Here is a 25,202-nt window from a genome sequence, read left to right as displayed (position 1 = left end):
CGGCCCTTCCAACCCATCCAGCAGCAAGACATCCAGATCAACCCCACGCTTCAAATGTATCTGTGCGCGGTGCTCGCTCACGTCAGCGGGCTACGTTCTGCAAACGGCGCAGGAGATCAGAAGACACAATGATAGATATGGCCGTAAGAAGACTCAACGACGCACCACGACGAATGCTACTCTAGCGACCCAGGCAGCAACCAGCACTGCTGGTCCTTCTCGGCAGACTCAGGGCTCGGAAACTCAAGCACCTCAGGCTCAGGCGACTCACTCACGTCGACTGCTCGATCTCTTAGACGTAAACCTGGACTTTGTGCTAGAACCACCTCGTGGATTTGACGAGGACGAGGACGAGGAGTTCGAACTGCGTCCACCCACTCCCCGGCCTCAGTCGCCCCTCAGGCTGCCGACTCCACCTCTGGAACAACGCTGGCACCGCGTCGACCTTGGTGTATGCGTACCTGGAGAAACAGCGATTAATCTAGACGACGATGACGATGAACCAGATGAAGAGCCAACCCTGTTACCTCGGGCATTCAAAGAACGCCCAGAAGTTCGAAATGCGTACCTCAGAGCTGTGCTTGCCAACGTCTTCAGTAAGGTCTCGGTCGCGGATGCATCAGATCTGTTGTCGGCAATGCTCGACAACGCGTCTATCATTCGACCTCTACCGGATCACCCGCGCCCTGTTCGAACCCTCAAGAGTGCCAAGCAGCGTCTCGGCATTGACCCCGACCAATACATCATCAAATATGCGGTATGCCCCGACTGCTGGAAGCATTACCACCCGACCGATCTCCAGACTCTGATGTCTCCTGTTTGCTCTGTCGACGGCTGCTCGGGTGTTATATACGAGGACTTTATCAATGCTCGATGTAAACACATTCGCAAACCGTTCAAGCTTCACCCTCAAGTGTCGATCATTGCGTCATTGCGACGCATGTTCATGCGTCCTGGGTTTGCTCGCATGATACGAGACAGCAGAGCTGATGTACCTGACAGAGACGTCGATGAGCACTTCGTCATGCGAGACATGCACGACGGCTCGCTTTGGCATGAACTCAACACGCATACAGTCCGGGAAGTTGGTGAACACGGCCATGTTCGCGATCGCCCCGAAGATGACCACGACACGGCTCCAAAGCTAACGTCGCACCGATACGGGCTTCATCTCACCTGCAATATTGATTGGTACGGCTCAGACATGCGCGGTCATTGCTAATTTTATTTTATTTTAGGATGGGTGTCCTCGAAAACCGGCCGCATTCGACGGGAGCTATGTACATTGCCATCAACAACCTTCCCCGCGAGCACCGATTCCTTCAATCCAACGTCATATGCGCCAGTGTCATGCCAGGCCCCAAAGAGCCTGATGTCCGGCAAATCAGTCACTGCATGGAGCCGTGCACGAAGGAGATCTCAATCCTTCGTAACGGTATCACTCTGTGTCTCATGTCTAATGGTAATCACTGATCTCCATCCACTCGCATTGTCAGGTGTCAAAATGGCTGTCTACAGCGAGGATCAGCTCGCCGATGTCCACGCCGACTTGGCGTGCCTTGACTGTGATATGCCCGCATCTCACAAGACCAATGGCACGGCTTCTCATTCACATGACATGCACCCGTGCGTGTCATGCGATGCCAATGTCACGGATTTCAACAAGCCGTCAGGATACGACAGCTGTGAGTATCTTGTGATTTGGTTACAGTTGTCCAAGAATTAACCTCAACGGCGCTGCAGCTACTCGCCCCAAGGAGGACTATAAGCTCCTCCGGCAGGCCTTCTATGCACGGGATGCACCACTAGCACGTCAAGCCCAACTTCTCGATGACTATGGTAAACGCTTTGTTATTCTCGACGCTCTTCCGGGCTGGCTTCCCAAGACGAAGACAGCCTTGGACTTCATGCACGCTGTATACCTTGGTGAGTGCTTTTATGCACGCCTTTACTTTTTAATCCCTTTTCGCAGGCATTGTCCCTCATCTGTTTGACGTTGTCATCTTCAACGGTCAGCTGATGACGGGGATTGGGGGATCAGAGTCAGCCAAGTCCCGATTCGAGACTCTAATTAACTCGATTTTGTGGCCTAGCCACATCACCCGTCTCCCGAAGAATGTAAGTGTCAATTATAATCACTCCCAGATCATGTTTAACCTCTATTTTAGCTAGGCGAGAACCACTCGCTCAAAAAAGCAGATGAATGGCGTCGTCTTATCACAATCACTCCGGTGCTCTTGTGGTGGGCATGGCGCGATGAGAATGACGAAATCCCAAGCGCTCCACCACCTCTCCCTCCCAACACTGATGACCCTGGCTTCTCTCGCGATCGGCATCAACTATATGATGCCATTCTCCTTCTATGCGCCGCTGTGCGCATTTTCTCATCACGGGAGATATCGATGCACCAGGCTCAAACTGCGCAAGAGTTTCTCGCCCAGTACTGCCAACGCTGTATTGCGCTTGACATCCCCCTTCGGCCCAACCACCACGCTTCAATGCACACGTCCGAGATGGTGAAACACTTCGGCCCCGTCTACTCCTGGTGGCTTTTTGCTTTTGAGCGTTTCAACGGCATGTTGGAACGCGTCAAGCACAATGGACATGACGGCGGGCAGATGGAACTCACGCTCATGCGAGCGTGGGTTCAAACTCACCTTATCTATGAGTATCTGCTGAATCTTCCACCCGAGGCTCACGACGTTGAACGAAGAACCCTCGACAACATGATCAAGACTCAGGCTCGCAACCGCGGCGCAATGATGACGGAGATCGCGTTTTATCAGAGTGAGACTTCCGAGGGTGAGTTTTTACTTTGGTTCATTCTTATTCACACTCAATGTTTGTAGACAATGTTCGTTTACCCAGCCGCGCAGCCAAGTTCGTCGACTTGCGCCGATATGATCCACCGCAGATGTACCGCCTCCTTCTGGCGTACTGCCGAGCCTTATGGCCTGATCTCAACCTCGTCAGCGATCGCAGCAGCGATGCTGGGACCACACCCTTTGTTTCTGGGAGGGTTGCTCGCTCACTGACCTATATTCGCAAGGACGGCATCCGTTATGGATGCACATCAAATCGTCGGACTCAGTCTGACGTGTACGCCTTTGTTTCAGATAGCGAGTCTTCCCGTGTCCCCGTTCGTATCCACTCGCTTTTTGTGGTGGGTGTGGGCGACAAACTTCCACATGTATGCGCAGTCGTTCAGCGCCTCTACTCCGATGACCGCATACCTATGTTCCCATGGTCAATGTTGTAAGTCTTCGTATTCATTCCTTGCCTTGTGCTAATTAACTGTCTACAATTCAAGTTCATCTATACTCGGTATCCATGTCTGTTATGCAGACGAGTTTAGTTCCCTGGAGGTCTTTCCTTCATCTGCTATCCAGTGTTCGATCGGCCTCATCCCTTTTACACTCCGAGAGCTACGGCGCCCACTCGTTGCAGCAGTTTCATTCGATCATGTGTGCCAAGAACCTTGTTTCAATTGCAAGAACTACTAACAGTTGTCTAGGCAGGGACAGAACCCGAAGACTTTTTTGATTAGAAGACTTGCTACGATGCTATGGTCAGTCCTCGTCAGAGCTTGCCACGTCAATGGCAGCAGCTGACTTCGATGTGCCCACTTTAGGCGCATCCTTCTTCTTGGTCCCCACTCTCGCTTTTTTCCCCTTTACATCCAACGCACCAGCCCTCGCCCTCTTCTTTTCTCGGCCGTCCTTCTTCTCTGCCTTCACCTTCCTCTTTTTGTCTCTCAGCTCCTCTGGATCGTCATCATCGCCCCATACCTTACCATTCCCGGTGATCCTCGACTCAACATCCCACTTCTTGTTCTCTGGCTGGCTCAACCACTCCATGTCCACCATCCAGCGTCGCGTCCGGGAGGATATGTCAGTTATCACGGGCACTTCTTGCTCTTTTGGTTCTCCTCGAACACGCAGTACGTAGCTTGGTTTCCCATTGGGGTCAGGGATTGTGTCGACAGCAGCTAAGAAGTCATTCAACTTCAGATGCCGGTCAGTAATGGTTCACGCGCTGTCAAACTAACTCACTAATTTAGATCGATACACCGGTGCACGGGACACAAAATGGTTCGTCTTCTTTCCCTTCTCAGCATCCCACCCGTCCTCATCGTCCGACATCAACTGATAACGCAGCACCTGCAGGAACTTGTCGTGTTTCCACGGCGAATCTTGCGGTAAGGCGCCAAACTTCCTCAGGCGTACTGCGAGTTTCTAACAGTTTTTTAGCGTATCATCTCGACGGAAAGGTACGTGAATACGTACCCCTTTTTGACGACTCTGACGGGTGCTAGCTTTCAACGGTCCCGGCCGTGCTTCGGACTGAGGCAGTGGTGGTGGTGCGTCCCCTCCTTCACCATCTGTATTTCCCCCGTTCCCTGCTGCGTCAGCCAGGTTCGTAGCGCTGACCGCTGTTGCCGACGAAGCTGGTTTCTTCATGTCACGACGGGCCTGGCGAAGGACCTTTACGAGGGCCTTGAATTTCTTTGTGACGAAGTCCTGCAGCGCTGCTTTGCTGACAGAGTCGATAGATGCCGCTGCATCGGGAGAGACGGTTGGGCCGGTCTGTTTGATCCAGCGGGTGAGTTGTTTGATACCTTTGAAGTTGTCCGCATGCTCCCACATTGTTAAAACCTATGATATGTGAGACCTCACTCGGTGTGGTGCATAACGAGTGTATTCTGTACCTATGATATGTGAGACTAGGTACAGAGCAATGTAAGCGTCGTGGTCATGTATCGTAGACGAGAGCGTGCTTACCCTCACTCGGTGTGGTGCATAACGAGTGAGGGAAGAGAGACGAGGAACGCTGGTTCGAGTATATCTCACCAGCATTCCATACTGACGCTTCGGTAGTGCTTCTGCCGATGGCACTAACCGTGACGCGGTGGACGCGAACCTCCGGTTCCTAACACTCCTCCTCACCGCGAAACCACTCCCTGATCCCTTCTACCACTCCTCCTTATCCATCCACACCCCCACATGCTCCTCCTGAGCCCTACATCCCCCCGCACGTCTTGAGTCACTGCAGGCCAAGGTGTCACGCTCCGGTCCCGCTCCGGTCCCTACGGCGACATTCCGATCCACACAGCCACCTCGCTACTATTCCTCGCTTCATGTTTGACAGGTGTCGTTCCTTATTACCTCCTTTTCTACTAGTCTCGTTGCTACCTGTCTACTTTTGACACTTCTTGACGTTCCTATCATTCCGCAGTTGCTACGATATTGCATCCGACGTTTTATCTCATGTTTACTTACTAACGATCCGTTCCTTCCGCACGTTCCTTACTCATCGTACATTACCTCCGACTCCGGAGCAGTAGTATAAATACTCGTATAGTTTAGCCTGTATTCCTCAGTATGAATATCGACTTACTTCTGCCCTCTACTCCTCTTCGCCTCTAAGTCCTTTCCGCCAATTCCTACTCCAAGTGTCTTCCGCGATACTTGTGTCTTCATCTATCTTCAAGTCTTTCCTTGCTTCGTACTTCGGTACCCTCCCGTCAACCTCCGGTGCCTACGTCACCTTCGCTCCTTACACGCCGGTCCTCCGGTATCGTTCCCATCCCCTCCGCGTCGCTACCGTCGACTACTTACCCTACGCTCGCCCTCCGAGTCCTTACGCTAGCGTTCCGGGACACGGTATCCCTAGTGGAGCTTAGCTCGAACGTCCCGCATACTTCCGGGCAGGCACGGAGTTAACACAAGGTCGCGACGAAGCTTCATGAAGGCTGGGCGAGGAAGCGGCTTCGTGAAGATGTCCGCAACATTGTCGGCCAAAGGAATATCGAGGAGTCGAATCGTGTTGTCTTCGACGCGTTCGCGGATGAAATGATAGCGAACGTCGATATGCTTCGTGGCGGCGAAGTTGTACGGGTCTTCGGCCGTGTGGACAGCGGAGCGATTATCGCACCAGACGGACGAAGGGCCGGAGCGAGGAAGGCCTAGGCCAGCTAAGAGGTTCCGAATCCACATGACTTCCTTAACGGCGCCGTTAGCAGCGACATACTCGGCCTCGCATGTAGAACCGGTGACTATAGGTTGTTTGCGAGAGGACCAAGTGACGCAGCCGCCACCGAGTGTCGTGCAGTAACCAGTGACGGAACGGCGAGTGTCGGGGCAAGCTGCGTAGTTAGAGTCAGACCAGGCTGAGAGCTCGAAAGGACGGAAGCCGCCAAGGGTGAGCGATAAGTCTCGAGTACCGCGAAGATAGCGTAGAACACGCTTGGCGACAGCCCAATGTTCGTGGCTATAGGCATCAAGGTACTGGCTCAGCCACTGGACGACGAAGGAGAGATCCGGTCGAGTGCCAACAGCAATGTAGTTGAGAGAACCCACGAGCGAGCGATAAGGGAGTTTGCTGACTTCGGCTAGCACGGAAGGATCCATGGCAGAATGGGGAGTACGGCGAATCTTGGAGACGATGTCAGATTCCATCGGGGTGTCGACAGGGTTCGCATTCGTCATGTTGAATTGGGCGAGCACTTTATCGATGAGGGCGGTCTGCGAGAGCGAGACAGTCCGACGAGCGCGGTCGCGTTGGATCCCAATACCGACGCAGAACTTGACGGGTCCGAGCTCTGAAATCTCCCACAGCGTTTTCATCTTCGCCTTGAGACGATCAATGTCAGCCTGCGTCTTCCCGGCGACGGCGAAATCGTCGACGTGGACAGCTAAAGCTGTGAAAGAAGAGCCCTCGCGTCGGTAGTAGACGCAATGCTCGCAAGACAGGCGAGTGTAGCCCCAGTCAGTCAGAGCCTTGTGCATGGTCTTGTTCCAGACGCGTCCCCCCTGCTTCATACCGTAGAGTCCTTTCTCAACCTGCCAGACCATGCCCGCGGAGTTGGGTTCCTCGTAGCCTTTGGGTTGATACATGTAGCAGTATTCCTCTGGCTCGAGATCGCCGTATAGGTAGGCAGTTTTGACGTCAATCTGCTCGCACTCGAGGTCAAAAGCGGCGGCAAGGTTAAGTAGGATGCGGAAAGACTCAAGACGGGCAGTGGGCGAAGTGGTGCGGGTGTAGTCGTGGCCGTAAATGGCCTCGAACCCACGGCAAACCCACCGCGCTTTGAAGCGTTCGGGTGTTCCTAGCTCGTTCATTTTGAGTTTGAAGACCGCCTTACCACTCATGATGGTCTTGTCAGGAGGGACCGAGGATTCGGGCACGAGGCGGAAGACACCTTTAGCACGAAAACCGGCGAACTCCTCAAGAAGCGCGCCGTCCCATTGCGCGCCGAACTCGGACGCGAGAGCCTCTTTGACAGTCAGAGGATCGCGATAGTTAGAGTCGACGGAGATCATGGGGAAGGCGAGAGCAGAGTGGTGTGCGTGGATGTCCCCCAGAACACGATCGAAACGTTGCCGCCAGTCGAGGTGACGAACCGGTGCGACTTTCTCAGATGGTTTCGACACACGAGAGGAGCGACGAGGAAGAGGCGGCGTCGGAGGCGCAGAAGAAGAAGGTCGTGGCGCAGGACGACTCGCCGAACAATTGTCAACGGAGTCAGAGCTAGTGGCAGTAGGCTCGATGGGAGCAGGGGAGGGGGCAGTAGACAAAGTTGGAACAGACGAAGGACTACGTACGAATCGTTCGTCATCATGCGATTCAATGAACGAGACGTGATAGGACGTGATCATGCGACCGGTGGCTTTGTGGTAGCATCTGTACGCCTTGGAGTCAACAGCGTAGCCAACGAGGACGCATTCGATGGAACGAGCTTGAACTTTGGGGTTATGCGGTTGAGCTAGGACAAAAGCTCGAGAGCCAATCTCTCGAAGATTCGAGAGATCGGGCTTGTGACCGTGCCAAAGTTCGAACGGCGTCTTACCCTGGACAGCACGACAGGGTGTGCGCACAGCGAGATACGTCGCAGTCAAGACGAACTCGTCCCAGAAGCGGGGAGGAAGTCCGCAGGCGATACGCATGGCCCGAGCGCGTCCCATGACGGTGCGGTGATAGCGCTCGACAAGGCCGTTCTGAGCTGAAGTGTACGGCGCTGTGAACTGTACCTGGGTGCCCCTCGTAGCTAGCCACTCGCGCAGGTCGGTACTTTTGAGTTCGCCATTGTCGAAGCAGAATACGCCAACGGTCAGTCCAGTCTCAAGCGACACTGCGCGTTCCCAGTCGCGCAGTGCCGGAAAGGCGTCAGCCTTAGAGCGAAGTGGGATGGACCAAGAAAAGCGGCTGAAATCGTCGACAATGTTCATAATGTACAGATGACCGCGAGATGACGGGCTACTCGAGTTATCCATCAAGTCTACATGCACTCGTCCTAACCGTCTAGTAGCTCTGGCGCCTTCACGAACTTTCGGCACACTCGAACGCGTCTGTTTCCCCAGAATACAGTGGTCGCATTTCGGTGGCAGTTCGGAGAGGTCAATCAATAACCCTGTCGCCATACGACCGCGTACCAAGTCAATGATCGACTGGTAGCTGGCGTGACCTAGACGACGGTGCCAGGTCAGCAGAGAGGGGACCCGAGAGGCGAGGAATACATGCAGAGCAAGAGGACGTGATCCGAGAAGACGATAGAGGTTTGTGCGAGTGAGCGAGCCACGCATGACGATGGCGCCGCTAGGATTGCGGATGAGGCAATTAGCGTCATCGAAGGTAGACTTGAATTTGGACGAGCGAGCGAGCGACGAGACAGAGACCAGTCGAACAGATGCTGCCGGAATGTACAGCACGTTGTCGAGGTCGACGTGAAGACCTTTGCCAAAAGAAAGGCGAATGGTCCCAATGCCCTCAGCGTGGATCCGTGTCCCCCCGACGCCGTGGACTTCGCGCGGAGTGATGCGCGAGAGCTGGTAGAAGTCAGAGGCGTCGCTGGATATGTGCGCGGACGCTCCGGAGTCCAGGTAGAAAGGGACGACGTCAGGATCAACAACAGTGGCCGTGCGCTGGTTGAGGGCAGTGGACGCTAGGAAGGCAGTCGAGGGTGTCGAGGACAAAGAAGCCCAGTCAACAGAGGCACGTAGTTCCTCAGAATTGAGGAAGTACGACTGGTGCTCGTGGACGTTAGCGTCGACATCAACGGCAGCGATCTGTTCGTCAGTGAGCTGCTCGGCGGCAACGGCGGCATACTCAGAGACGAGGGCAGAATCGTCGGAAGGCTCGGGCATGAAGGTCTGGGACGCGTCGTCGAAAAAGTAGAGTTTTCGAGGGGAAGCGTTTGCCCTCGTAGAAGAGGGGGCAAACGTCCGAGGACGACGTGGGTCGGACGCTTCGGGCCGGCGACCTTCGAGAGCGCCGCCTGGCTGCCAGCATCGGTCAGTAGGATGGCGTCCCCCGCAAGTCCGGCAGGGAGGAAGAGGACGACCACCAGACATGCGAGCAGCAAGAGCGGCCTCGGGATCGCGACGATCGATGTCGAGCGCACTCTGCTCCGTCTCAATGCGACGGAGTATGCGGGTCAGGGCGACAGAGAAGTCAGCCTGTGACTCGACGTCAGAGAGCAGTGTCGCAACATCGTGCTTGATGTGACCAAAGTCGCGGGTCAGCGCGTTCATCAGAGTGATAGCCATGAGTTTCTCTTCGGTGAGAGAACCCATCAGCAAGAGGGAATGGCAGGTCTCTCGAATCCACTTGACCGTGGAGTCGAGGCGCTCACTCCGAGCGAAGAACGTACTGAAGAGCTTTTGCCAGAGCTCGACCTCCATGAGTGGAGCCAGCTTCTCATGACGATCCCGGAGGATCGAATAGGCTGAAATGCAAGTCTCCTCCGATGCAATGTACTGGCGCTCCTCGGGCGCGAGTTTCTCCATGAGCAAACCAAAAATAGCGTTGTTAAGCTGTCCCCAAACGACGGCGTCGTCGTACGACATGGAGTCGTCAGGCACGGGGTAGAGGCCATCAAAGAAGCCGTCGAGGTTATGCATACGAAGAAAGTTCTGGAATGCAACGCTGAAGGCCAGCCAATTCCCCTTAGAGCGATCGAGCACCGGTATAGCAGCAGCATGGTGAAGCTCGATCTTGATATTGTGCAGTTTCCCGGGCCGCGGAGGCAGAAGGTAGGCACGAGGGCCGACGCCGCGAGGCAAAACCCCAAGGGGCGCAGGCACCGCGGAGGCGAACGTTCCTGCTGGGGCAGGAGCGGGCGCAGGCGCGGGTGCAGGTGCAGGTGCAGGTGCTGGGGCCGGCGCAGGCGCAGGAGCTGCGGCAAGGCCGGGCGCGGGCGCAGTAGTGTAATGGGGAGCCGGCGGAACAGGATGTTGGTATGCAAATGCGGAATAAGGCATGGAATACGGGTTGAAGGGGAATTGTGCATAGGGAAAGAAATGCTGCTGCGGAAATTGATGCGGAGGGAAAGAAGTCTGCTGTTGGGGAGGCTGTTGTGGAGCGAGAGGATTGGAATGCATATCGGGCTGGGGGAGAGGCTGTTGGGGAAGCTGAGTCTGCGACGAAGGGAGAGGGTCAACGGGAGCAAAAAGCGGTTGACAAGTGTCGAAGAGACTGGTGCGAACGTGGTCACGCGAGGCAGAGGGAGCGACAGTGTCAAAGAAATGAGGAGGTGTCTGACGAGCGGGGAAAGACTCGCGAGGTGCAGGAGACGGCATACGAGGGGCGGGAGAAGGTGCCCGACGCGTGCGAGAACGAGTACGCCGAGGGCGCGTTGGGCGCTTGGGTCGAACAACGGGAGGTGGGGAATCCCCGGAGTCGTCAGAACCCGCGTCGGCGGTGCGGTACGAACTGCGAGAGGTAGGGCGGCGAGGGCGACGAGACGAGATACTGGAGAGAGGTCCTCGAGGGGGACGAGAAGAGGTGGGATGGGGGACAGAGACTAAGGGCAGATAAGGGCTGCTATTGTAGACAGACGTCAAGTCCATGGAAGAACCGCTATGGGGAGTATCGCGACCGCGACGAGAAGACATAGTAGCACAAAAAAAACAGAACCTGCACAAGCAGGGACTCCAGCACCAGGTCTCGGTCAAAGGAAACGCAAGGGGCTCATAACCTTTTAAAACCTATGATATGTGAGACCTCACTCGGTGTGGTGCATAACGAGTGTATTCTGTACCTATGATATGTGAGACTAGGTACAGAGCAATGTAAGCGTCGTGGTCATGTATCGTAGACGAGAGCGTGCTTACCCTCACTCGGTGTGGTGCATAACGAGTGAGGGAAGAGAGACGAGGAACGCTGGTTCGAGTATATCTCACCAGCATTCCATACTGACGCTTCGGTAGTGCTTCTGCCGATGGCACTAACCGTGACGCGGTGGACGCGAACCTCCGGTTCCTAACACACATCTCGTCCCAGCGGAAACGCAGGAGGCGAACCCTCTTCTTGTTGCCATCCTCCTCGACCTCCAGAGCACTGCCAAAGTCATCTTCATCGTCAGCAAAAGGCCATTCGCTGTCATCGACGGGCCAAGCAGGCAGGTGGGCAGCAGTGAGCATTGGGACATCCATCAGGATCTCGTAAGCTTTTCGAGTTATCGCCTTGCATAACTGATCAGCTAGATTCGACACTGTCATGGGCGTACTCACAAGCATCACAGGTTCCGACACCTTGTGACTAACCTCGTCGTCGTCATCGTCGTCGTCTTCTGTGTCCGCTTCGTTTCCATCTCCTGCATCACCGCCCACTTCTTGCTCCCTCTCTCCTCCTTTCCTGCTCGCGCTCAAGGCAGCCTCGACCTTTTCCTCAACAACCTGCATCGTCAGTTCCATCCCAGCCTCGTGGTTTGCCCTCAGCGCATCGAGCGCGTTCTGTACACTGTTTTGCAGGCTTAGAAGACCTTGGCGAAGGCTGCTAACCTCACCCCGCATAGCCGTCATCCCACTCTCGAGCTTCATAATCTTGGTGAGCATCGCAGCACCCGACCCTGGCGCGCTGATCGTACTCTTGGAGACTGGAGGCCGAGCATTGCTTGCTCTGGAGTTCTGAGCCCCAAGTCCGGCGGGTGTCGTGATGACAAAGCTACTCGCGCCAGAGGTATGTGCGTCTCCCGGGCTCGAAATGCTGCCGTTAGAGTCGAGTGCTGATGATAAACTGTTGAAGTCCCAGTCCGAAATTAGACCCGGGTGATTCAAGGCCTCTGTGAAGTTCCCTGGACCAATGGTCGTATAGTCAAACGCAGATGGTTGAGCCGACGACATTCTGTGTTGCTATAGAGCGCCTCGCTCTCCTACGCAGGAGGGGACGACATGATGGATCAACAAGGACGACCGCTCGCAACATCTCGATACTTTATGCTCGCCCGAGCGCGAGTTCACCTGTTCTTACATAGTTTTCTTTGCTCTAATCGATGCCTAAGTGCTTCTGTGTTACTTCAATCGAACCTCAGTGTGATTCGTGTTCGTTGTAAGCTACGATTGCGACGCGCGAAGCGGGCGCGCACCAATCGGCACGGCGCGCGGCGCGCTGATCAAACGAGCGGAAAAAGAAGCTGATATTGCGGGCATATCCTGCCAGGCTTAACTCTGGCATATTGGCGTTATAATGGTAGGCTTATTCGTGGCATAACAGTAGTTTAACTCGTCATTATCCATCATTGTTCCAAATGTCACATCTTAGTCATATCACGAGCATAATCAAGGTATATTTGATGATTACGCCTTCATTATTCCCCCGTCATAATCCGCGTCTTTACGCTGTGCCAGCGCCAGCCCATGCAAAACAGAAACACGAAACGTACGACTATCCGAACAAGACCAATCGCAGCTCCGCATCCAACAAAGCACAGACTCCGGACTTGGCGCCGGCTGCGACACACAAAAACTATCTACACCAGCCCACAGTACCACCAACATACTAACAACTGTCGTGAAAGCATCTATCGTACAATGAGCGTCTAAACTGTGAAGACAAGCAACGTTGAGTCAAATAAAAGGGGGAGTCAGTAAAAGGGGTCAGGAAAGAAAAAGGGTGTTGCGAAAGAAAATTCCAATCCGCACCGAGTTTAGGCGTGGGTAGAGTGATATGGAAAAGGAGGGGGATAAAAGAAAAATGGGGAGGCTATTTACAGTGAACAAGGACCCAAATCTAACCAAAAATCCCGCAGACGAGGAGTTAATCAGACATCAGAAAAGGTGCGGAAAAAAGGGGGTTGTATGTGCATGTGAAGAAGAAAAACTCTATAGGGATCTACAAGTTGGCTGTCGACAATTGTGTCTGGATTATCCATGGATCTAACGTATACGTATGCATGTACGTAGTATGTGATTTCGTCTATATATGAAAGAAAAAAGAAAAGCTGGTCCGTATCCCCGCCACCCAACACAATCGAGATCAAGAAAGAGAAGAAAAAGAGATCATGCGCAGAATGTGTAAGATGACGATGAGGATGGAGTGTGGATGATAAAGGCGATGTTGTTCAAGGATTACAAGAGGCGGTGCCGATGGAGTTGAAAGGCGATGCGGTGCGAGGGTGACGATGGTGGGGTGATATTGCGGGCAGAGGAAGACGGACAAGGGAAGAAGGATAGGATAAATAATAAGTCAAGGGAGGAAAAGAAGTCTAGTGCCAAAAATCCACGAGGCCCAAAATTTAGCAAATAAGAAGAAGCGCCGTCTACGCAGCCATGGCGATAGCCGAGGGAACGGTGTCGCGGAAGGGCCACCAGTCCTCGGGCAAAACGGCATCGAGCTCGCTCGTGAGCGAGACTGGGAGGCGACTCCGCGTGCCCTCAAGCAGCGCGCGCTTGGACGGGTACTCGTCCGGTGAGACCCATCCGTAGAGGCGCAGGCCGAACGTCGCGCGCATGTCCTCGAGTAGGTCGTGCCAATCGAGGTAGCGGTCGCGCTGCTCCTTCAGCTGGCGGACCTCGTCGCGCGTGAAGCGGAGAGGGCACGGCACGTCCGGTGTTGAGAGTTCGTGCCACTGCGCGAAGACATCGAGCAGTGCGAGGCGGAGCGGGAGGACACCGTCCTTCCACGTGCGGCCGGCCGCGCGCACGGGCATAGTGCGCGTCTCGCGCTGGTCGATCCTGTAAGGGTACAACTGCTTGATCTCGTATAGCTTGTACAGCATCTTGGCGCGGTGGTGCTCGCGAGCGAAAGATTGCCCGTCGGCGCTCATGGTCTCGTAGCCCTCCGGGAGCTTGGGGAACTCGAGGCCAGAATCGACGTCACCGGCGTACAGGAAGGATGGAGCGCTCATCTGGAGGTAAGCAGGGCCAGCCCAGCAGCCTTGCCAGTCAATGACACCGACGACCCGGCGCTCCTCGTCGTCAGAGACGAAAACGTTTCCGGGGTTCAGATCAGGGTGCCACAGAGTCGACGAAAGGACTTTCTTGGACGAGGGTACAAGAGCGGGAACAATGGAACGGTACTGCTCAAGAGCACGAAGGTGCTCCTCCTGATGCTGGGGTCCGGACACGTTGCGGAAAGGGTCGTCGTGGATGTTGGGCTTGGCGAATTTGGAAATCCATGCCTCCTCGCGAAGGGCAAGCGAATTGAGGTACTCCTCGGGAGTAGACCCTGAAAAGGAGAATTGATAAGCATTGCGGTCGATGGAGCAAGTGACAGATGAGAGGCTTACATGGTCCACGGTTGAGGTTCATCGCCCCACGCTCGTCCTCGTAGAAGTTCCGGGAAGCAATCGGCCCGATTGTGAACTTCTCGGTGTTGCCGAAGCTGCGAGAGCCAGACGCGAGGAGCTTGCCACGGGCGCGACTCATCTCAGGGAGATCATTCTTGTAGTAGAGACTGCCATACTGGGAGAACTTGGCGTTGAGCATGTTCTGCTCGAGCGCGGCGAGGGATGTGACGACATTCTTCTTCTGCTTGGAGTCCATCGTCCGCCAGACGCTGCCAAGCTCCACTCCCTTGGCGGTCTCCATGATGATGTACTCGGCCCCAACCGGGCTGGACTCCGCTTTAGAGTTCCATGCAAGCACCTTGGGGGCTGGAATTCCAAGATGGTTTCTGACGAAATCCATCGAGGCGACCTCACTCGAGGTCATTAAATGCGCAGGACCGGCGATGGGGTTCTAGGGTGGGATGAGCTGATGAGAAGCGCCGTTAAAATTTATTGTGCGCACCTTGATGCGCGCTGCAACCTGCTTTCCATTCGCAAGCTTGACCATGAACGACTTATTGAACAAGCCCTCCTTCTTTTCCATCGACACCACGTGCGAACCGGTAGCGGAGGCGATGACTTGGTGGAGCGCAGCCACATCGAACTTGACGTAGCGTTGAGCCATTTGTTCTGCCTCATTGTAGAGCCATCGACCTGACGTATAACGGAAGAGGTCCTCATTCACGGGTGACGTGTTACCATAGGTGAACACTAGAAGGGGGAGGAAGAGATAAGCATGCGATGAAAAATGCAGCTAGTCGATGGCTACGCACGTGGTGATGGAACAGCTGGAGCTGCGGGGGTGTTGGGCGGGCGAATGGAGAGGTACTGAGGGGAAGGGATGCTGACTGCAGTTGCAAACTTGCGGAAAGCGGCAGATGGAGAAGTTGACCGAGACCTTGAGGTAGCGGTTCTGGGTATCGAGGCGGCTTTGAGGATCCGGGAAGGGGATGAAGAGCGATGTGCCTTCATAGCGAAATCATGCGATAGTTGAGTTGATAGAGAAAAAGAGAAAATCGGAGAACAGAGGGATGGATGGAGGGGAGAAAGAAAATGGACGGATTGCTGGGGGACAAACGTTAGTTGATTGTGGAGGGGAGGGAGAAGAAGAACGGCTAGCGGAGTGGATAAATATGCGGGGAAGCCAAGCTTCGTGATCGAGAACCGTGACCCCTCCTGTCACATGTGACTCACCGGCCCAGCCGCCGCATCAGCTCGGTTCAGAACGTAATTCTTGACATAACTTCCGAGAAATCCAGCCCACTCTCTCAATATCACCCCCCGCATCTAACGTCATCCCCCCGTCAAGTGTTACTTATCATAGCTTATCATCCAATTCATCTTGCGCATCGTCAAGCTTCTCGAACAGTCCTCGGCCGTAACGGGAAAATCAACAAGCGGTCCTGTCCCGCAGAACATATCCAAAAGAAGTGAACCCCAAGAACTTCCCCTCATGCCTCCTCGTGTGCTGACACAGGACACTCGTACTACATCTGGGAACAAATTTCTACATCTTCCGGAAGCTCAGAAGCACCATATCACAGGCAACCTGTACACGACCTCTGATCAATTCTATTGTACATTCCCCTGACTCACGCGGGGCCCTTGTTCATCTGACCATCACGACCGCCAGTCCTCCAATAATAAACCGCACGAGTGCAGTGTCAATAACATCATCCGCGCTCGGCGTCCATTCCTTGCCCTATCCGCAGTAGCACTAACCTAGACCGTGCTCTGAGACAGCGCTGAGGGCTCGAACTAATGTCTCGGAGCTTCCCGCGTGCAGACGCTCGACCGTTATTGAACTCTCTATGGCGTAGACCTTAACGCATCCTAGAGGCACTTCCAACGCGGTTGACGCGTTTACGCGAGTCAGCTATCGCGAGATCAAAGCACCGAAACCTTCGTCTATCTCAGGGCAGAACCCCGTAAGTTCGGGGACAGGAGGAAGACAAAAGGGCTCCAGACTGGGTCAGCAAGGGGCAACTCAACAGCGGATTCAGTGTCACAAGGGCGCACTAGCCCCTGGCCTTGCGCATTCTCTCTTATCGCATTTCACTGCGCACGTCCGCCACACGCACTATATATTCGCGACCATTCACTCAACGAACGAGGACCTGATGAGATTCACGGTGGTTCTGTCCCAAGATCCGAAATAGCAAGAAGTGCACCAACCAGCGTTTACCCTCATAAGTACTCTCACTCGCAGAAGACTGCAGCGCGACGCGTTCGAATCCATGTCCGACATGAATCTGTGCCTCATCAGCACCTCATTCTGCCTTGTTTTACCCATCTCATCGCGCATACGGCGTGCGATTTGATATTTGCGGCTCATCGTACCGGTACGTGTACTTCGAAATGCATCCGAAACGCCGACTGACGATCCGTAGGCTTCTCGACAAGGCACGTTCAGCTTCGAGGCCCGTTATCGCGGTGTTCGCCACCCTTCGCCACCGCGAGTCCCGCCTTTCGTGCTCATCGATAAAGGCGATCGTGCGTGCTGCCAGTGCCTATTACTTCTACGCCGTCATTTTGCCTACTACATTGCCCAAATCGCTCTGACGCCTTGCCGTGAACCTTGATGCAGTAAATGAACTATCACCAACGTTGCCTCCTGCTGCCTCAGGCTGCCTCTCGCCTCCCGCACTTGTTCCGTCATGCGCAGTCATCAGACCCGCAAGCATCAACGTTTCAACGTTCATTCGATGAAGTGATATCGCGTAAGACGTAGCCGTGACGTGTGTCATGTTGAGATGCTGACCTATATCTGACATCAGATGGGGCTTCGAGATGCTTCGCGATGCGGGGGAATGTGCGGATCTGCAGAAAGTGGGGGCGGCAAGTGGTCGGCATCTTGCAAGATCGGCTTTCCCCGCACTCACCAGTCTGACGGTCTGACACGCTTCGGACGAAAGACCGCAGCCGGGAGCTGAGTAAAGTGTCACACACTAATGTGACAAGTGTCGGCCGAACGCCTGGCGGCCATGGCTAGCTGAGCTGTGGCGGCTATCTTTGTGCTCGTGGCTGCAAGGTAACGTTCACTGCGATGCTTCAGGCCGTCGCACTCTCTCAGACTCTAGTTGTGGTGCTTCTTAGGTCGATTCGCAGCACCATGCGGCACCATGCACGATTGGCTCGCCACCTACGGGAGGGCTGCCGCCAAGCTGCTGCCTTCGCAGGCCGGGGTTCCTTTCTCCTCGGGGACTACCAAGACGGCGTTCACACCGCCCTCGGGATAACGCTGTCCAATGCTTGGATTAGCCGTTGTGTACAGTGCTGAACAGCATACTCGTTTTCTATATGAACCAGCTCATCTCGCCAACGCACAGGACGTGACACTCTCGTTGCGATCCCCGTTCGAGATTCGTCGTATTTCATCAAAATGCTAGGCATCCCCGGACGTGTAGACCAACGAAGGAAGTCTAGTCCTTGCGGGGCCAGGTGCTATTTCGTAACCTCCACCTTTTGATCCGTTACCTATTAAACTCGACGACGTCGTTTGGCTTCAAGGTTGAGTCGGTGTCGACAGGAGTAATGTCTGGAAGGGGTATGAGCTAAGTCAGTTCTCCTAGAGGGTACAACTGCCATCAGGTTGTGCGTCATTATTGACCCACCAGCCAGGCTCTTCCACAGCTGACAATCCGTCCAACTATCGCACACACCCTGCTACTGTGCGACTGCAACGCGTGGTTCGTGCACCTACCTCGAGTGGTTGTCTGGGACGGTCATGAACACCAAGAGGTTCAATATGAGCATGTACGACCCCCTTTCAACTGGTGAGATGGCCGAGCGGTCTAAGGCGCCAGACTAAGGATCAGTTCGCATTGCGAACACATCTTGCACTCTCTGAGGCAATCTGGTCCGAAAGGGCGTGGGTTCGAATCCCACTCTCATCACATCTTTTTGATTTTTTGATTTCCACAAGTAACTTGGTTCAGGGCCGGCTGCTGCTAGTGACGCGTCTTGGAGCAAATTACTCCAGAAGGCCATTTCAGAACTAGGCTCCTTGTTCGTCACCCATTTTGATGTCGGTCGAATTACAACCACGTTCCCGAAGCACAAGATCAAGTCTGTGGAACTGAAGGCGACAGGCGGTCTGAAGTGGTCTAGCATGTCCTGAAGATCCTGCCGCATCGTTTCAACCTTTTTGCTTAGACTGACGTCGACATTTCCGTCATGTGCAGGCTTGGCGTCCCAGTTGTTCATATCGTACTTGCTCATCTCGGCATTCACTATGCATTCATGAGCCCGAGAAGACTTGAGCCCGTCTCTGATGACCTTGGATTTCGGACTAGGCACTGCTAGGCAGCAAATTTAGAACATCACGGTACCCCGCATTCATCCTCGTGCTACCCCGCATTGGAAGCACCTCCGTGCTACTGCGCCCGGTTGGTAACCTCCACATGTTTGCGCTCTCGCGTCGTCCGGGGCCGAATCGCTCCCGCTGAGCGTGACTGTGCCTGGTTCATTGCCCCGAAGAGCCTCGCGAACCTGTTTACGTTGCTGTCAACCTGTGTGCTTGCTAGTGAACCAAACAAGTTCTTCGGGAAACTGGAATTGCTAGTGGAACGTCCGGCGCGCTCGGAGCTATCCATGGATCAACGTTCTTGTCTTTGCCCCAACTTTTGGCTCAGGCTGTTCTTTGGTGCACGTTCGTGTGGGGAAGGACCGTCCGGGTCTCTCGTCACCATGCCAGTTTGGTTCTTATGCGCTCTGATGCTGAGAGCGCGGCGTTCTCAGCTACGACAACTGGCCTATCGGTCCAATGGGCTAATCACGGCTGACGCCGCGGACGTAGGCGCCGGGGGTCGAATCTCTGCTTCTCCAGTGGTCAGTGTGCTGCGGACTGGTTCATTCCAGGCGTGACAGTGGTTCAACGCGCTCGTGGAGCATAGTTGAGTTCCCCAATGTGCGCTCTGGTCTCACCGGAGCTTCGAGGTGGGTACTTGAGTACCTACTAGGTAATGTGTCACTCCACGAGGTGTAGAGGGTGGCTTCTTCTATTGCCGCGTTCATATGTTCGTGCTTCTATTCCTTGCATGCTTATCAGCTTGCTTTTATTTGCCTCAGAAGAGCTAAACAACTTCCTTGCCAGGCTATGCTACGTCTAACTTGCTTCGGTCGGTGTCTATCTTGCTGAGCGTAGTGTGTACGAGGGAACATCCATGACGACTATCCGTCACGCCGCAAGGAGACACTTTGGGTGCGTAACGTATTGACTTTGACTCGTCGTTCAAAGCGCCAACCTTATCTTGAATATATGCATTTTAGATCTCGGATGCACAAATGAAGCGTGTCCCAAGAGCAAGTCGCTGTTTGCTGACCTTGAAGAGCTTTGCTTCGACTCCTTTACCTCATCTGCGTCTAAGAAGAGCCCGCTAGTTTACCCAAATCAAACCACCGACCAGCCTCACATTTGCCCCTAAGCGGCATTTCGTCCGAATAACCACTCTACATTCTTTGATGACGTCGGTTAGTGCCTCAACAATGAGACGCCCACTGGAACGGGTCTGGCGTCTGGCACTTACAGCGTCGGTCAAAGATCACGCGCACGGGAGGGTCAAGTTGGTGACCTTGGACATCACAAGACATCGTGCGCCTCCGCACTACATACGCTCGGTGTCCGTGCTGCTAGTGGCACTTGCCGGTCGGGTTAACAAGGGTTGACACGGCGGCCCGTAGCCTCTGCGTCTCGTATCCACCGAGCTTTTACAGAGTTCTTACTCGTTCGTGAAGAAAAAAGCTTCCGCCCCCCGCGCTCGCATGGATAGCGACCTGCGGGTGGTTTACAAGACAATAGGAGAGTTGCCCACTGCTTCCAATGCAACTTGCTTGATTGATGTGGTTGGACACCGGAATTGCGCCAGGAGAAATTGAAGTTTAGATAGCGGTGAGGAGCAGTAAAGGATCTCGAAGACTCACACCTCGGATAGCGAGGCCTGCGAGTGTACGTGTCGGGAAATTACTGGGCTGCTCGCAGGTTCTGTAAAATCGTCATCCTTGCTCATCCCATTCGTGCAGGTCTGTACAAGCTACTTTAGCTGCACCCACTCGTCGTAAGCTCTATTCGTGCGTTTCGCCATCTGGACCTTCGCTCCCTTCTAACGTCGTTTGTGCACGAAACAAGAATGTGGGATTTTCTACCACGTCATGTCGATTTTGACAGGACACGCGCGGTACTATTCGGCAAATTCGGAAGCCGTTCTCAGTTCCTTCAAGTTACCATCATGCCATACCAGGTCATCTCAGGTCATTCCCTGTCATTCCTCGCTGTTCAAAGATGTCGTCGACGGTTTCCTTGGCCACTGGCCTGGTGGCACGAAGATCGCCAGCGATCACCTCAGAGCTGGCGGTTCCGCAGTTTAGAAACGACTTCTTCGGTAGGTCATACAAATGCCCAAAGATCATCACCCCTGAGATTGACGTTCGTGTAAGACTGCCAACTGTCTTCACCTGACCTCGCGCTGCTTCAACTCTTTTCGATTCTACTTTACCTGTTCTCGTTCTCGTCTTTTCCTGAAAGGATCTAGGGAATAACGCTACCATGGGATGTTTTGCACTTTTCGGCACTGAGGTGCCTCGCAGAAGCGTACATGGTTATCCTCTGATTACCGGAACGAAGCAACTAATGCCGGACATATGACTTATCGCTAGGCGTCTACTTGTGGTGATCCGTCGTCGTCGTCCTCCCCGGCGGTACCTTGTTGCCCTCGTTCACGATAGCTGTCGTCGACTGCTGCATGCTTCCAGCGCATGCTACTCGACATCTATCAACCAGCTTCTGTACCTGACTAAGTAGGGCGAGGGCATTGAAACGATCTGGTTATTCACCTTTACCTGGGCAGGATTTACCAAGGGAGTTGTATCTTGTTTGACATGTGAGTAGAAGACTAATGAAGAGTTCACCGTCACCACTCGCGAAGGCTGTTCTTTGACAGTTCATGCTGGCACGAATCATGTGGTTGTTGCATAGCATCGAAGACCTGGACTACTTATGAGTATTTCTGCGCAGGTATATATGTAGCCCGTCGACGCATCGTACTAGCCGAGTCAACGTCTCAACTCCCGCCCCCGGTCTTGCACCATTGTCCGTCGCCTTTCCTGTCTTCGCGTTCTGTATGTGGTCCAAACTCTTTGCGGCTGTACTTGCTGCCCTCTTCATCCAGGGCGCTCAAGCCCAGGTCGTCGCTCCCACCGGCACCCTCGCCACCGTTCTTCCCGCAGCCACAGACCCCGCTTTTGGCGGCTTCATCTCTGACGGTGGTGCCGGCGGCAACATCAATGGCATGAACCTCTTGACGCTCTCAGACCCGTCTGTGGTCAACGCAGATGGCTCGGTCGACTTTCCCTCTGCTCATACCGGCTATGCCGTCGTCGATTCCACCAACCCCAGCCAGATCACCATCATCGGGAACTTCAAGGGTTCTAGCCCCGACTTCTGGCACGGAACTCCTGACAACTCGGGCACCGGTGGGGGTGTCATCAACGTCATGGCCGAAGACGTCGACTGTAACATGAACGCTGCCTGCTTCGCGCCCGCCCCCCACACCGCCGCAATCCCCATCCCCGGTAACAGCACCGGCGCCATCAACATCTGGCCCGTGCATCCCAACGAGGGCAACTACGTGTACAACACTATGTTCGAGATGAACGTGTTCGCCGACGCGGACACGCTCAACTCCCAAGGCCAGCCGATCCCCACCGTGCGCACCGTTCCGGTGCTGTTCAACGTTACGCAGGGCCAGTCTGGCTACGGCAGCCGCGCCATCACGAGCGGGTATGGCGAAGACGGGTATGCCCACTTCTATGCTTGGGAGGGTGACACCACCGGGCTCAAGGTTGCCCGTGTGCCCTGGTCGAGCCGCGAGGACATCACGACGTGGGACTACTGGCACGGTGGCAACGGCGGCTGGGTCACCGGTCAGCCCCTGACCTACAACAGCGACGCGGGGGGCAATGCGCTCAACCTCACGAACCAGAATGTGCGTATTTTATTTCATTGCTAGGTCTGCGGCGTTAGCACTGACGTATCTACCCTCTTAGACCTTCTTCGGCTGTGACGTCCGCTATGTCGACCGCTTCAACACGTTCATCATCACCTTCAGCGGTGGCCCCGACTTCAGCCAGTACATTTCGTACTCGACCACCGGCGACATCACCGGACCGTATTCTGACCCGGCAGTCCTGTTCAACCCCGTGCTCAACGCTGGCTGCGCTGGCAAGGGTGGCCTCCAACTGACCGACTTCCCCCAGATGCACTGGGAGTACTACGGCACCACCGCCGATAAGACGCTCGTCAGCTGGGGCTCCTGCGACTATTACACAGACATGGCTGTCGTGCAGTGGTCGTAAGCGGGCACACCTCTCGAGGAGTTTTAGGGAGATTAATGGTCATACAATTTTGCGAGGGTTTCCGTTGGTATTAGTTTCGTTTAGGGGTTATTGTCGTGTGTAGCTCTTGTGTATTATCATCAGGGTCAAGAAAATACATAGTGCCTATCTTCGACGGCATGGATTTCTGTTGAATGTTTTGGTTTCTGCTGTGTTTGCAGTACAACCCACATCCGGATCGGTGGTAACGCAAAAAAAAGGAAAAAAAAAAGATCGGTGGTAACTGTTCCGTCGTCCGACAAGCTGGTGCTGCGCGGCGCTCTCACTTCAGCTTCAATCTCATGAGTCAACGGTCATCAACACATTGAACGCATCCACCCTGCGCCTTGGCCTCCCTTCACTCTATCCCAAGGTTTGCATCTACATGAATCGCACACATTTCAGCTAAACGTGAGTCCTTTACCTTGCTACTTCAGCATCACGTTTCATCAATTTCATTGGACCTGACTCTGTCTTATTTCCCCTATGCCTCTTTCCCAGTTGCTTCAATCGAGCATAACCTCTTCCATGATGGTCGCCAGTTCCCTTCCTGCCGAGCTCCTCCTCCTCATCTTCAAGGATTGCACGACGCTTGCTCATGCTCAAGACGGTCTCACATGGTACTTCCACAAGTGCCAACCTCGCTGCCTCCTAGACTGGGTACAAGTCACGCATGTCTGTCAGAGGTGGCGCGCTATCGCTCTCGGATGTCCATCGCTATGGAGTCACTTTGTCTTTCTATCCTCAGATTGGGCCAAAGAGATCCTTAGTCGTGCGGGCACGTCTCCTCTAACCATCTCCTATGCCGGGAGTAAGCGGGATGAATGCATTGCGTTCTTCGCGTGGTGGTTGAAAAAAGCGCGCACTACTGAAGGTAACTTCCAACCGAACGAGTCATCCCGTCTCTGTCTACCTCAGCAGTCTGCCGTCGGCTCTCGTTATGTCTCCCATCCGTCCATCCAAACCTTGGTTTTGAACCACATGCTCGAGAATGACGCTGGTTATGCTATGAGCACTATGCTGTTCTGTCCCACTCACTTGAAAAGACTGCATCTCAGCAATATAGATCTTTTCGGGAAATCCAGCCTGTACCTGTACCTTGGAGATATGGTGTCTCTGGAGGAGCTCGTCCTGTTTGACTGTATCCCCAACATCGACCTCCCAAGCCGTCAACCATTACGTCTGCCTCATCTCACGCACATACATCTCGATGGCCTTTTGCATCCCAGTGTTGACTTCATCGCTATGCTTGAGCTTTCTCAGCCCCTCCTCTCGGTTAGCCTTGAAGACTCCTCGAGAGGTTTGCATGATGTTGATCGAACCATTGAGCATCTCCAACGACTTATCCCGGTTACCAGCATTTCCCCCACGGCTGCCTCTCCAGTGCAGCTTGACTTCCCAAATCACTATTCCGCACTCCGTGCGGGGGGACAATCTGAGTTTGGAGAGCATCCGTCGACGTACGTATTGGCTACTTGGGACCGCCAGAGGGTTGAGTCCCTTGGCTTGATTTCCTGGCTACGCAAGGGCGAGATCCCCATGCTTCCTAGCGCTCCTCCACAACGCGACAATGATGTCCGAATGTCAACTCTCTACGAAACAGATCCCGATCTCTACATCTCCTCCAGGTTGGAAATCGGAGGCACACCAGACCGCTGCGTACTGGCCGCTCTCTGTAGAATCTTTTCCCTACGCTCGGTCGTGTTCGCAAGTATCATGGAGCCTGTCTACGCCACCATCGAGGACGAACATCGCTGTGCTTTTCGAGCGGGCGACATTCACCAGTTCCTTACTGAAATGCCGTCGCTCTTGGTCCTCGAAACGGTCAATACTGATCTAAGGGACCTTGTTCTTGCGCTTGCCCACCATAAAGACGGTATACCTGTAACGGAGCTACAGGAGCTCTGGCTGGTGAACGTCGACTTCTTCAACAGGGACGGGATGTCGCAGCCGTGTCTTTCCTCATGTCTCGCTACTCGCGCCAAAAAGGGGTTCCGGCTGAAGAGACTCGTCTTGAACAAGTGCAATCATATCACACAGGAAATACTGACAAAGCTCTGTGATCTGGAGGCACTGGAAGTGGATTTGGACGAGAGTTTTGTCAGCATATCTACGGATGACTGGCTGAAGATCAGAAGCAGTCGTACGGCATGAGCTCAAACTGTAAATGATTCATAATCATTGCATAACCGGAAGCATTTTTACTTTACCGCACTCGATGTTCGCCAATACTTCGAGATGGCGACCAATCTGGGCGATGTATTCAGAGGGCTCAAGCAAGAAATAT

At 54.2% G+C, this 25,202-nt stretch overlaps 7 protein-coding genes and 1 non-coding gene across 8 annotated transcripts; 5 read left to right on the top strand and 3 right to left on the bottom strand.

The window, feature by feature from the left end:
• Positions 1-538: 538 nt before the first annotated feature.
• Positions 539-3,503, top strand: CONPUDRAFT_58085 (uncharacterized protein; the record flags this gene model as incomplete). Its single annotated transcript, XM_007771541.1, has 9 exons — positions 539-1,191; positions 1,239-1,447; positions 1,497-1,685; positions 1,744-1,926; positions 1,973-2,118; positions 2,169-2,802; positions 2,850-3,080; positions 3,117-3,255; positions 3,311-3,503. Coding segments are annotated over 9 exons (2,577 nt in total), but the record flags the coding sequence as incomplete, so codon positions are not given.
• A 66-nt stretch (positions 3,504-3,569) lies between these two features.
• Positions 3,570-4,235, bottom strand: CONPUDRAFT_59017 (uncharacterized protein; the record flags this gene model as incomplete). Its single annotated transcript, XM_007771617.1, has 2 exons — positions 3,570-4,004; positions 4,053-4,235. Coding segments are annotated over 2 exons (618 nt in total), but the record flags the coding sequence as incomplete, so codon positions are not given.
• A 1,512-nt stretch (positions 4,236-5,747) lies between these two features.
• CONPUDRAFT_58596 (uncharacterized protein) lies at positions 5,748-6,605 on the top strand (the record flags this gene model as incomplete). The annotated part of the gene is made up of 2 exons (XM_007771580.1): positions 5,748-5,888; positions 6,396-6,605. Coding segments are annotated over 2 exons (351 nt in total), but the record flags the coding sequence as incomplete, so codon positions are not given.
• A 4,397-nt stretch (positions 6,606-11,002) lies between these two features.
• CONPUDRAFT_155006 (uncharacterized protein) lies at positions 11,003-12,122 on the bottom strand (the record flags this gene model as incomplete). Its single annotated transcript, XM_007771803.1, has 3 exons — positions 11,003-11,038; positions 11,112-11,462; positions 11,511-12,122. The coding sequence occupies 3 exons, from the start codon at positions 12,120-12,122 to the stop codon at positions 11,003-11,005; spliced, it is 999 nt and encodes a 332-aa protein (XP_007769993.1).
• An 812-nt stretch (positions 12,123-12,934) lies between these two features.
• Positions 12,935-15,612, bottom strand: CONPUDRAFT_125974 (uncharacterized protein). Its single transcript, XM_007771802.1, has 4 exons — positions 15,319-15,612; positions 15,009-15,256; positions 14,507-14,957; positions 12,935-14,445 (listed from the first exon to the last, which is right to left on the bottom strand). The coding sequence occupies exons 1-4, from the start codon at positions 15,515-15,517 to the stop codon at positions 13,538-13,540; spliced, it is 1,806 nt and encodes a 601-aa protein (XP_007769992.1). The 5' UTR covers positions 15,518-15,612; the 3' UTR covers positions 12,935-13,537.
• A 2,708-nt stretch (positions 15,613-18,320) lies between these two features.
• On the top strand, positions 18,321-18,441 carry CONPUDRAFT_t74. Its single transcript has one exon. It is a non-coding gene; the product is annotated as a tRNA-Leu (tRNA).
• Positions 18,442-21,663: 3,222 nt separating this feature from the next.
• CONPUDRAFT_155004 (uncharacterized protein) lies at positions 21,664-22,897 on the top strand (the record flags this gene model as incomplete). The annotated part of the gene is made up of 2 exons (XM_007771801.1): positions 21,664-22,527; positions 22,589-22,897. 2 exons carry the CDS (start codon positions 21,664-21,666, stop codon positions 22,895-22,897), a joined length of 1,173 nt encoding a protein of 390 aa, XP_007769991.1.
• Positions 22,898-23,274: 377 nt separating this feature from the next.
• On the top strand, positions 23,275-25,069 carry CONPUDRAFT_166352 (uncharacterized protein; the record flags this gene model as incomplete). The annotated part of the gene is made up of 2 exons (XM_007771800.1): positions 23,275-23,326; positions 23,417-25,069. Exon 2 carries the CDS (start codon positions 23,444-23,446, stop codon positions 25,067-25,069), a length of 1,626 nt encoding a protein of 541 aa, XP_007769990.1. The 5' UTR covers positions 23,275-23,326; positions 23,417-23,443.
• Between the last annotated feature and the right edge of the window lie 133 nt (positions 25,070-25,202).

Source organism: Coniophora puteana (assembly GCF_000271625.1).
Source record: "Coniophora puteana RWD-64-598 SS2 unplaced genomic scaffold CONPUscaffold_8, whole genome shotgun sequence".
NCBI classification, from domain to species: Eukaryota; Fungi; Basidiomycota; class Agaricomycetes; order Boletales; family Coniophoraceae; genus Coniophora; species Coniophora puteana.
Note: the sequence above shows the minus strand (reverse complement) of the source record. Positions and strands in the feature narration are given on the sequence as shown.